This window comes from Neovison vison, chromosome 7 (assembly GCF_020171115.1).
Source record: "Neovison vison isolate M4711 chromosome 7, ASM_NN_V1, whole genome shotgun sequence".
Classification (NCBI taxonomy): domain Eukaryota; kingdom Metazoa; phylum Chordata; class Mammalia; order Carnivora; family Mustelidae; genus Neogale; species Neogale vison.
The window spans coordinates 150,675,492-150,688,595 of NC_058097.1; the positions used below are offsets into that span (position 1 = coordinate 150,675,492).

At 43.0% G+C, this 13,104-nt stretch overlaps 1 protein-coding gene across 1 annotated transcript in view; it reads left to right on the forward strand.

The window, feature by feature from the left end:
* The window catches only part of CLPB (caseinolytic mitochondrial matrix peptidase chaperone subunit B), a 142,644-nt gene that overhangs the window by 44,577 nt on the left and 84,963 nt on the right, over positions 1-13,104 (forward strand). Inside the window, exon 4 of the mRNA XM_044258605.1 lies at positions 8,337-8,440. Within this exon, the coding sequence (XP_044114540.1) occupies positions 8,337-8,440 (104 nt within the window). The remainder of the gene's footprint in view (positions 1-8,336; positions 8,441-13,104) is intronic.

Genomic DNA, 13,104 nt, shown 5'->3' on the forward strand with positions numbered 1-13,104 from the left:
TTGGTGTACTTCAGAGAATTCATTGTTTTTGCTGGGTCCATAATCCTTCAGTCCCCAAGATCCACTAGAGATAATCCCCAAGGTCATCATAGGAATTAGAAGTTCTGCAGTTGAAAGACATCCTGAAGGAATAAACTTTTGGAACAAATGGTCAAATTCAGCTATGATTAATAGAAGGGGGTAGGGAATCAGCCGTTTTTGAAAAATCATGTCAGTGTTGTTGCATGTATATCCAGTCCGTTGATTCTAACTGCTAAATCGTATTTCATAGTGTGTCTCTACCATGTTTAACTTACTCATCCCCAGAGGGGGACACTTGATTGTCTGCAACTCCCCACTGTCACAGAATGCTGGGATGAACGTCTCCCATGTTGCCTCCTATGGATCTGCGAAAGAATTGCTGTGGGAGGTATATATTCAGAAGTACGGGGTCATAGGGTAAGGTACTTTAATTTGATAAAGTATTACAAGATCGCCTTCTAAAGGCCGCACCAGTCTGTCAGAGGGTCCCAGAATCCCGTGTCCTTTCCCAAAACGTGGCATTTTTCAGCTTTCTAACTTTTTCCAATTTGTGGAATTTAAAGTGATATCTCATTGTTTTAATTTGCTTTTTTCTAATAACAGATGAGCTTGAAGATCTCTTCATATACTTAATAGTAATCTTTTTTGTTAGTTTCTTCCTCTGTTGGGCTTTCTGATCCTAGCCTTGAGGCATGGCTCCCACGGTTTGTTAGCTGCCTCGGAGTCAGTATAGGGAAGTGAGGGGCAGTATAGCCGAGGGATGAGGATATAGACTTTGTAGCCACACTGCCCTGGCTTGAATCCCACCTCAGTACTTTACAGCTGAATGATACCTTAGGCAAGTTACTTAACTCCTCGGGGCCTCAGTTTTCTTAATGCTTAAACTGCCTCATTGGGTTGTTGCAAAGATTAAATGTGTTAGTATATATGAAATGTTTAAAACAGCATGTGGCATGGGGGAAGTATACACAAATGTTAGCTCTTATTAGACTACTGTCTTTCTCATACTTAGCCACACTCTGTACCCTTGAGAAAATAGATACTTGTACTAACAGGTAGTAGAAACAAGACAGAATAAAACAGTTCTCAGCCTAGGATCAAAGCTCACTCTCACATCCTTCACCTTCAGTGTTCACAAGGCCCAGCCTCTTCAGTGAGTCAGCTCACTTGGGCGAAGATAGATACAGAACAGATTCTGACTGGTGTCGGGAAGGCAAGTACTGCTGCTAGAGGCAAGTCATTAAAAGACAAACCCCCATCCTCTTGGGCTGTACATAGCCTCTGAATCTCCAAATTAGGGCAATAGAGTCTGGAGATTATCTCTAGTCTTTGAGGCTAATAATGGCATTGGTTTTCTTTCCACAGACCATCAGAGATCAAATCCTGAGCTAGCTCAGAGAATTGCTGGTATTCTTAAGTCTTTGCCCAGAGGGAACCTGTTGAGTAGTCAGCATAGATCCTTTGAGTAGAAATGTTTCCTGTTGTAGAAAAACAAAAGTTCATGGGGTGATATACTCTGTCCCCTTTAATCCAGCTGTTAAGACCATAAAGACCTAGCCCATACACCACAGCCTGTATGGTACCAGCTACCCAAGTTTAAGGCAGTAATACCTAAACCCAGACCTACTAAAGATCAACAGCCAGTATGCCAGCACCAGAACAGAGGGGAGGCTGCAGTTGTCCTTTTTTTTTTTTTTTAAGATTTTATTTATTTATTTGACAGACAGAGATCACAAGTAGGCAGAGAGGCAGGCAGAGAGAGAGAGGAAGGGAAACAGGCTCCCTGCTGAGCAGAGAGCCCGACTCGGGGCTCGATCCCAGGACCCTGAGATCATGACCTGAGCCGAAGGCAGAGGCTTAACCCACTGAGCCACCCAGGCGCCCCTGCAGTTGTCCTTTGATAGATCACCTCGAATAGCGACATCTGCTTCCATTTGTGCCATCAAATTCTCTTTTTACTTCTGACCTTGTACTCCCCATGTTAGCCAGACAACAGGCCTACTTACCATCTTCCCATGTAAGTCACCTTTTCCCAAATACAGTTCTGAACCTGGGAATTTGTTTCTGCTTCAGTAAAAGGCATCAAAGAGAAAGAAATCACTTCATTCCAAAGTCTCAGTGCTGCTCCCGGTTTCTGCTTTTGCCTTTCCTTGACTTCTAATACCTGTATATTCCTTGGTTTCTGGCTACCTACTTGGTTTGTTAACCTACTGTTCTTCTTTAGCTTCTGCTCTTTAACATCTGACCTGGCTTTTGACTCTGCCTCATATGTGTGCTGCCCGGTCTCTGGCCCTTGGTTCTGTTTTACTCTGAACTTCTTGACACTTGCTGGGCATGGCCAACTGCTAAGCCTGTTCTTACCAGCTTTGCCTTAGCTTTCTCTAACCTGGCTAGCCTCCTACCCTGTTTTTGCCCCACTGTATTTCTGTTGGTCATCAAAGCTAGCTAACCAGAGTCATGTAGCCCTCTAGCCTGATCTGGGCTGGCTTCCCCAAGAAGGGCCTTATCCGCCTGGAGGTCTGGATTAGATGCATTGTAAGTAAGTAATGGCTGTTGGACAGAAAGCCTCCTAGGCATCTGACAAGGTGTTTGGTGCCACTCTTGGCCACTAAGCAGCCACAGTTCCTTTAGTCCTAGCTATACCCCCGCAGTGGGGCTCCTGCCTTTGAGTTTTATTAAAAATGAAGGGAATCTTCTCTGAGGTTACAGAATGAGTCACTAGCTTGGTTGCTTACCCTCTTTGGCCTCCAAGTTTGTGAAGTGAATTGCCCATTCCCTTTGATTGAGTTAGCAGTCTGAGGGCTGAGCCTAGTCACTGTCTTCTCTCCATCCTGTCAGACCACCATCTGCCCTCCAGGGCCAAGGGTAGCATACTTGGTTGCTTGGACACGTCTTGCAGCCTGCAAATTGGACAGATGGAATCAATATTCACGAACCTGAAGAGGCCCAGGTAGCACAGTTAGTGACACTAGCTGCCTGGAGGGACAGCCTGCCATGGGAGGGGTTGTGATTGAATGGTGATTGGACACAGCAGCTGAGGATTAACCAAATTATGTCCCTTTGAGTTTAGGTCAACAAACCTTTCTCTTGGATTTTAAAACAAGCCACCTTGTGCAGAATATAGAAAGAAGTGCTGCCTTCTTAACACAGGGCTTGTGCCACCATGAGTCCTGGGGCGGAGGGGGTGGGCTTGGTCAGGTGTACATCTGGTGCCTGCTTCAACCCAGAATCATGTTATCATTAAGATTATATGGACAAAGAGGGGCGCCTGGGTGACTCAGTAGGTTAAAGCCTCTCCCTTCGGCTCAGGTCAGGATCGAGCCCTGCATCGGACTCTCTGTTCGGCAGGGAGCCTGTTACCTCCTCTCTCTCTGCCTGCCTCTCTGCCTACTTGTGATCTCTGTCTGTCAAATAAATAAAATCTTTAAAAAAAAAGATTATATGGACAAAGGGAAGAGAGCTCATATTTGTGGACTCCTTCTATGTGTCATGTACTACTGAGTTTTACATACTTATAACCTGTGGGGGGGGCGTTATTATCTCCATTTTCCTGGTAAGGGAATGGGCGTCCGAGGTATGGTAACTTGTCCTGAATCATAGACAGTGAATGATAGAGCTTTGATTTGAACCCAGATCTCTCTGGGTTCCCAATTTAAATGTCTCAGTTCACATTTCTCTGACTTCCCCACAGCCCAACCACAGGTCAGGGACTTAGTAAAAATAATAACCAGCGTTTTGTTGAGCACTTACTATATGTCAGGTGTGTTTTAAGCACTTTATGTGTGTTTACACAGCCATGTGAGCCAGATGCTCTTATCATCTGTGATAATTATGAGATTGCAAAATGATGTTCTAATTTCATTGTACCTTCTACATTTATTAGTTGTCATTCTATAATAAGAAAGAACTTTCTTTTCATTCCATTAACATACTTATTTTCAGTATGGAATTATGAAATCTTTTTACTCAGTGGGTTATAATCCATTATTGTCATTCACGTTGATGCTCAGATTGTCCCAGATTTTTTTTCTTTTTTTTTTTTTGAGAGAGAGACAGTTTTTTTTTTTTTGAGAGAGAGAGCATGAGCGAGGAGAAGGTCAAAGGGAGACGCAGACTCTCCCCATGGAGCTGGGAGCCCAATGCGGTACTTGATCCTGGGACTCCGGGATCATGACCTGAGCCAAAGGCAGTCATCCAACCAACTGAACCACCCAGGCGTCCCTCAGATTGTCCCAGATTTTAAAACCAGTGTTCTTAGCCTCTATACCGTACTGTCTCTCTAGCAGATATTTTTTTCTCACTGCCTTCTGTGTTGGTTTTCATGTCTATAAGAGTCTTTTTGTACCCTCTTGGCTTTTCATCTTCTGGGGAAACAAGGAAGACCAATGCCAGTTTTATCCCAATTATGTGTAAACGAAGAGCAAATACACCTCCAAGTGAGAACCTGAGAGACTCTGCTGCAAATTCAATATCTGAGTTTTAGACATGGATTTTAACTGCTTAGAGAGCCTTCTCATTTCTTCTTAGGATTGTAATCGATATACTGGATAGATTACCTATGAAAGGTAATTCTTTTTTTTTTTTATTAACATATAATGTATTATTTGCCCCAGGTTGCAGGTCTGTAAATCATCAGGCTTACACATTTCACAGCACTCACTATAGCACATACCCTCCCCAATGTCCATCACCCAGCCACCCTATCCCTCCCCCCTCACCCCACAGCAACCCTCAGTTTGTTTCATGAAATTAAGAGTCTCTTATGGTTTGTCTCCCTCCCAATGAAAGGTAATTCTTAAGATCCTTTTAGGTAAGGTGATAGACACCTGAGACTTGGCCTGACTGAGTTAGATCAGTTGTAGGAGAACCTCAGCTACTTGGGAGGTGGATTTTGGTTTTCTGACTTACCTGTGAGGACTGTGTGTCTGTGTACATGGGAGTTATTAAAATTCATCCATCCAGGGCACCTGGCTGGCTCGGATGGTTGAGCATCTGCTTTCAGCTCCGGTCATGGTCCGAGGGTCCTGGGATCAAGTCCCACATTGGACTCCCTACTCAGTGGGGAGCCTGCTTTTCCCTCTTCCTCTCTCTCTCTCTGTGTCTCTCATTAATAAGTTTAAGAAATCATTTTAAAAATTCATCCATCCATGCAGCAAATAATTGAACCAGGTTCTATGCCTATTTGAATGAAATTCAAGCCAATTGGCACAGGGAAAACTATCAACACTGCTGCTTACAGATATTGAAAAACTAACAAAGAGATAAGCCAAAACTATAATTTGACTTATTTAAAGATTTTATTTATTTATTTGTTAGAGAGAGACAGAGAATACAAGCACAGGGAAAGGCAAGAAGAAAGGGAAGCAGGCTCCCTGCTGAGCAAGGACCCTGATGTGGGACTCGATCCCAGGAACCTGGGATCATGACCTGAGCCGAAGGCAGATGCTTAACCAATTGAACCACCCAGGCATTATGATAGAGTGATTTTTAGAAATGCTCACCATTACATGCTCAAAAGTATTAACAGTTCTTTTTTTTTTTTTTAAAGATTTTATTTATTTATTTGACAGAGATCACAAGTAGGCAGAGAGGCAGGCAGAGAGAGAGAGGAAGGGAAGCAGGCTCCCCGCTGAGCAAAGAACCCGGTGTGGGGCTCGATCCCAGGACCCTGGGATCATGACCTGAGCTGAAGGCAGAGGCTTTAACCCACTGAGCCAGCCAGGTGCCCCAAAAGCATTAACAGTTCTGAAGGCCAGTAAGCAAAAGATTAACATGCTAAGAGAAAAATGGTCAAAGGACATTATGAAAATAGTCAACTATCGTGATTCATGAAAAAAGAAACACAACTGACTACTAAACATATATATTTTTAAGTCCAATCTTATTAGTAATCCAAGAAGTGCAAGTGGAGATGGTAGTATGCTTCCATTTCTGCTTACCAGATTGACACGTGATAATAAATACCCTATTTTGGTGAAAGGAAAGCACAAGTTACTCTCATCCTTCTTCCTTTGCTAGTTAAAAAAAAAAATTGGTACACTCTTTGTGAAATTCAGTTCAATATTTATCAAAACACTTAAAAAGGCTTATGCTTTTAGGGTGCCTGGGTGGCTCAGTTGGTTAAGCATCTGCCTTTGGCTCAGATCATTATCTCATCTAACTCCCTGCTCAGCAAGGAGTCTGCTTCTCCCTCTCCCTCTGCTCCTCCCCTTAGCTCATTCTCTCTCTTTCAAATAAATTTAGAAAGCTTAAAAACAAAACAAAACACAAAAAACTTACACTTTTGATCCAGAACTTCATCTCCTAGGAATTTAGCTAAAGGAAATAATCAGACTGTGTTATTGAAATATTTAAAATAATCTAATGTTTTAGAATAGGAGATTGGTTAAATGAAGTATACTATAGTAGAACTCTGTGCAGCTATTGAAAACAGCGTGGTAGACAAATACTTAAAACATTAAAATATTGGGGCTCCTGGGTGGTTCATTCAGTTAAGCATCTGACTCTTGGTTTTGGCTCAGGTCATGATCTCAGGGTTGTGAGATCCAGCCCTGCATTGTGCTTAGTTTGGTGTCTGTTTAAGATTCTCTCGCTTTCCCTCTTCCTCACCCTTTGCCCCTTTCCCCATTCACATGTTTGCATTAGTGTGCTCTTTCTCATAAATAAAATCTTTATTAAAAAGTGGAAATGTGGGGTGCCTGGGTGGCTCAGTTGGTTAAGCGTCTGCCTTTGGCTCAGGTTATCATTGCAGGGTCCTGGGATCGAGCCCCACATTGAGCTCCCTTGGTTCAGCAGAGAGCCTGCTTCTCTCTCTCCCCAGGCCTGCCACTCTGCTTACTTGTGCTCTCTCTCTATCTCTCTGTCAAATAAATTAAAAAAAAAAAAAAGTGGAGGTGTGTATGTTTGTGTGTGTTTTGAGAGAATTTATTATGGTCTTATTTTTGTAAATAAAAATATACATACATTGAAAAAACCGGAAGGTTGTTTATATATTCTAAAAACATTTTCTTTTTAATTATTTATAGTTTCTGAATTTTTTATGGTGAACAGAGCTTTTTTTTTTTTTTCTCCTTAAGGAGAAAAAGCATTAGCAGAAACATGCCACAATAGGAGGGAAGTGAACATATATATGTAGCCCTTCCTGGGTCAAGCGCACTAGGCTCAGTACTCTGTAAATTTACCTAATTTAACCTTATAACAAGTCTGTAGAGGCTTCTACCTCTGGTCCCACTCCCTTTGATCCATTCTCACAGCCACTAGAGTGACTGTTCGAATAGCAAAGCTTTGGCAGGAAATCCACCAAACTATAAATAGTGATTACTCTTGGAATTTAGATTGAGGAGGTAGATATAAGGGAAGACTTTCATTCTTTAATTTAATATTGCAATGTAGTATGCATTTTTCTAAGTCTGTATATTTTGAAGTGGGGAGGAAAAGCATATGTTGTCAAGTCACTTCCCCTTTAAGCCCTTCAGTGGCCTACCTTCTCTCCCACAGTTCTTCCCCTTAACTCTCAGCTCCAATGCTACTTTCTTCAGGTGAAGCTCTGTGCCCCTTTGCCTCTAGGATTTGTGAATGCATTGAGTCCTCCCACTTCACCACCCAGATCTGGCTATGCATCCTTCCAAGTCTTAGGATCCTTAAATACCACATCCTCCGGGAGGCCTTTCCTGATCACCTCCCTTGGTTTCCCACTGTACATGGTTGTTATTTTTTCTTCTTCTCTTTAAGGGTTGATTTATTTATTTGACAAAGCATGTGTGTACAAGCAGGGGGAGTGGCAGGAAGAGGGAGAAGCAGGCTCCCCACTGAGCAGGGAGCCTGATGCGGGGCTCCATCCCAGGACCCTGGGTTCATGACCTGAGCTGAAGGCAGATGCTTAACCAACCGAGCCACCCAGCCGCCCCAGTACTTCCTCCATCATAGCCTTTACCACACATTACTATAATTTCATGCTTATTCTTGATATTCCCAGAAGACCATAAGTTCCATGAGGTTGCAGACCATTGCACCTAGAACAGTGATGACAACACTGTTGTAAGCATTTAATAAGTAATTGTTGAATAAGTAGTCTGTATTTTGTGGTTGTGGAAATCTAGCTTTAGAGAGGTGTTAGATAACTTGATCAGAGTCACTCAGCTAGTCAGTTTTAGAGCTTTCCTTATCTTTTACACTGGCAGAGTTTACCTTCTTTCCCCTGTACCACTCACATGAGCAGAAGCAGCTCCAATCCCCAAACATGCTTCAGAATCTGAGTCTCGACTTCCTTTGCCTTTCCAGCTTTTGACACTTTCTGTCTTTCTGATTTCTTCCAGTGTGGTGCAGATCCTGCTTGCTGCTGGTGCTGACCCAAACCTTGGGGATGATTTCAGCAGTGTTTATAAGACTGCCAAGGAGCAGGGAATCCATTCTTTGGAAGGTAAGCACAGAATCCCCTGCTGTTCTGAGCACTCTATTCCCTTTGGCTTCTAGGTAGCCTTGCTCTTGTGCCCGCTCTCCCAGAAGCTCAGAGTGAGAGCCTGCAAGTCCCTCATCCTCTGGGAACTCATGGATAACGCAGAAAGCTTAGAACACATGCCCTTCATAGTCCCCTCTGGCTCTATCATTTATGTCCCTTCTGGAGTCTTAGGGAATAAGATAGAGGCCTGACTTCATGACCAGAGCAGGGAGTGGGGGATACCTTTCACTTGGTGTTCTCCTGATAGCACAGAGTCTCAGGTGAGTGGATATTGGAGCAGGTTTCCATAAAATAATTAAGGCAACTGCATGGAATGTGGCTTTGTTCCTCTTCTACTTCCTGCAGACTTAACCTATCCCATCCCTGTCCCAGAACTAGAAAGCAGCCTCACTGGTTTCCTCTGCCTCAGAGGTCCCTCAATACCACTCTGAATACTGCTTTTTCCCCCTTCTATATGCAGAATGCAATCCTATCTCTGGGACCGGCCCCTCGATTTACCATTATGACCCAGGACAAAAAGTGGACCTTCTCTGTGCCTTGATGTTTATGCTTATAAAATGGGGTGGGCATCTGTGCCTCCTGAGGGTGTTAATGTGGGTTGTTTGGACTTGAGAAGAAAGAGGCGGTGTGCACCTGTATCAGGGTTCAGTCACGTGTCTGTCGGAGCATACTCAGGCAATCAGTCTTTGTTACTTCTGGTGAGTAGTTCTTCAGAAGTGAGGTGTAGAAGAGGATAGGTTGCTTTGGCTATAAACAGCAATGAATATTTATTTTACTTTTGAGCTTTTGCTGATTCATGCTGACCCCTCTGCCTGTCCATTATCCTGTGTCACTCACAGATGCTGAGATACCCCTGTTTCCATCAATAGGGTAGCTGAGAAGTACTGCTCTAGGGTTGGCAGTGATGCCCAGAGGACAGACAGTCATGCCGACTGCCTAACGGTCAGAACACTAACTGAAGGGAGGTTTGGTGAGGCGAGCAGTGCGCTTGGTCCCCATAGCGGTCAGTGAGGCTGCCAGACTGACGTAGCTGTGGTAGCCCAGGGCAAAGCTGTCGTTGCTGCCCCAGTGAGGTTTCTCAGATCAGCAGCACGAAGACGGTGTCAAGAGCGTCAGAGCGTTGCTTCCCCGGGGGAAGTGTGGAGTAGCCCTCCCCCTACCTCTCTACTTCTCTAAAACTGCTCCTTCTGTCAAGCTCCACTTCTGTGGCTGGATCCTCCACGAAGCCTTTCCTGTCCTTGGCAATAATTGCAACCTGCCCTCAGCTGCTCTTTTGAATGTTCTCTAAATCTTGGCCTTTTATATGGTTATTTGAGCTTTCATCTGCCCATATGTCTTTCCTTTCCTCCTCAGCTGACAGCTCCACGTGCAGGCCATGACCTATGCTTCCTTGGATTCCCCACTGAGCTGGAGGAATTATGTTCACTTTATGTTTCAGAGGAAAATTTTATGAGTGAAACTTGCCCTGTGTGGAGACATCTCTTGGCTGTTCTCTCCTCACTCGAACACAGCATTACTGTCCTCAGCTTGGTCTTGTGTCCAGGTGCTCTCACAAAAAAGCAAAGAGGAGTGTTTTCTGAGGGGGCAGAGCCAGGTGGAAGGGAAGGGATTATTTGAGTGCCTTATCATCTGCTCTCAGGATCCCAGCAGGGCTCAGACACTATTTTTGATTTCATAGAATCCCAGGGCTGTGAAGCCATGGAGGCCAACCTTTGCTGTCACACCAGTTCCTACCCCTGCACCTAAGTTTTATATCTTTTTTCTCTTCAGATTGATACTCATATTCAACATTCTAGATCAGTAGTCAGCAAACTTTTTCTGGAAAAAGCTGCTTAGTGGCTTTTAAGCTTGGTGGGCCACCTGGTCTGAATTGTCTCTGCTTGGCCGCTGTAGTGCCAATGCAGCTATAGACACACAACACATGTACGTGGGTATGAACCAGTAAAACTTTTTAATTTGCAAAAACAGGCAGCAGGCTGGATTTGGCCCGTAGGCTGTATTTGCTGACCCTGTTGTAGGTATTTTCTTTTTTCTTTCTTCCTTCTTTCCTTCCTTTTTTTTTTTTCCTTCTTTTCTTTTCTGTCAGCCTCCTCTTAACTTTATTTTAACTCTTAAACTAGCTAGCCTATATTCTAGATAGATAGGTAGGTAGACAACAAAAATATTGGAAAAGGCTATTATATTCCTTATGAAATAAGATAAAAATATTAAGTATCTCTTCTTATTTTGTATGATCTACGAATTTAGTGAGTAAGCTTTCTGTGGATTCGTATATTTACTGATGACATTCCTACCTAGTAGACACTGTTCTAGGCATTGGTGAGTTAGACAGGCAAGATCCCTGCCATCTTGTGCTTTATGTGTTAGTCTTTAGTTTATGAGACTGAGGACCTTCAGATGTAGTCTTTGGTTTAAATGTTTGTAAGGACTCAGTTCAGTATGGAGCCTTGGAGCATGTAATCATGACAGTTTGGAAGCATTATTCAACATTCACAACTGTGTCCACCAAACTTCATTTTTTTCTATCCTCCATTTCTCATGTTGTCCACAGAATTTTAAGAGATTTTCTTAGATTTCTTGCTAAAATAAAAATGTGTTTAGCATTTGTTGTAATTTTTTTTGCCCAATAACCCTTTTACCAAAAGACACTTAAGTTATTCTGACATGGTCTTGTCTTGTCCTTAGCGAGCCCATACTGATACCCAGTAATTACCTAAGGGTTTAAGAACCATTAAAAAAAAAAACACATTCTAGAATTTTATCAGAATCATTGATGAACTCACTCTAGCTTGCAGGATATGCCTGTCTCTGCATCTTTTTGTTGTTGTTGTTCTAAGGGTTTTTTGTTTTTGTTTTTGTTTTGTTAAATTCCAGACTGCACTGCCTGCCACAGTTTCCGGCAGCTTATCTAATTTTCCCTGGCATATCAGTTTGGATTTTCTCTGCCCTCCCAACTTTATATGCTCTAGGCCCTGAAAAGTAACAGTTCTTTAGAATCATCCCAGGGATCTCTTCTCTCCTTACTAAGCCTTTAGTTCCTTCTTAACCAGATAGATCGATTGATTGATCTTTCTTCCTTTTTTCCTTTCTTTCTTTTCTTTCTTTTATTTAAAGATACCTCGTTCTTTTATCCATTCAACCTGTATCTGTTACCTACTCTATCTATTTCTGGGTCATTCTCATTGGTGAAGTAGACAGGAACAAAAGAACCTTGTGATTCTTTGGATGGGACAGACTTTCTCACAGGAGGTTACCTGACTTACAGGATGTGCGAGGAGAGTAGAAAAGAGCAAGAGTGCTAGCCTTTTGCCCAGAGTGTGTCTAGGCAAATTCAAAGGAAAGTCACAGGCTTAGTTGGACAGTCCTTCACTATTGCAGCAGAGTCCATCAAATTTACTAAATTTCTAGTAGATATTTCTGTGGCCCTTTGTACTGTGCTAAGTACTGAAAGGAAGTGGTAAGTTGTCGTTTGTGACCTTGCCAGGACCTCTAAACCCCAGTAATACATCCTTTTCTACCTTATCAGTATTGTGAACATCAAGAGATAAAGCATATGATGTGTGAGTTGTAAAGGGCTCTGCAGTTGTAATTGCTTATTAGTTTTATTTCTTTATAATTCAGCATGCATTTACTGAGTGTCAGGCACACTGCCAGATGCTGGGAATGTAGAAATGAATATACATGGTCTAGGCCCTCAACAGTGTTCCCAGTCAGGTGAGAAGACAGACCTATGAACAAGGCATCACAGTACAGAGTGATAATGCGAAGGTAGATGTACAATGAATGGAGATAGCACTGGCATAGGCAATGATAAGCGCTACCTGAGGGCAGACTGCTGTCTGGGAAGGGGCATAGTGTGAATGACTTTGAATAGGGTCTTAAGGAAGAGTGGGAGATTGCCTGGCAGACTAAGAGGTATGGATCTTCTGGGTAGAAGGGACAACACATGAAGAGACGTGGGATGGGTGGGTGACAGCAAGTGGACTCATCTGCCTCAGTGTTGAGAATAGCAAGAAGCAAGACTAGAGAGGGAAGCAGGGTTCTGCATGAGAAGGACATTGTAGGACAGTTGTAGGGTGCTCACATTGTTTTCGGAAGGTCCTTGAAGGATTTTAAGAAAGGAGATGCTTGGTTTACATTTGCATATTATATGAATCATTTGGATGGGGTGAGGGATGAAATTGGAGGAGAGAGATTAGCAGTGGCTCTTTGACCTTTAGGGGATGATGGCCTCCTTTGAGAATTGGATGAGAAGCTATGCTCCTCTCCCCCAAAATGTACTTAAAATTTCTGGGGATTCCTAAAAGTGATCTTTGGAAACAGAGAAAGTAGATGTTTAAAAAAAATATTAAGAGGTTGAATTCTTAGCTGAATGTAGGAATTGATGGAAAAGGAGGCATCCGTGATGACATCCCGATTTCTGATTTGGGTGAACAGTTGGATGTATGGGTCTGGAGTTCAAAGGAGAAGTCTGGCAGGAGATAGGGATCTAGGAGTCACCAGCATTTGCTTGGTAGTGACTACAGTGGATGTGACTAAAATTGTCCAAGGAAAAGAGTGAAGGTAAGAGGTGAGGGGACAATCTCCTCACTCAGGGTACAGCATCTAAGGTGTGAAGAAGCAAG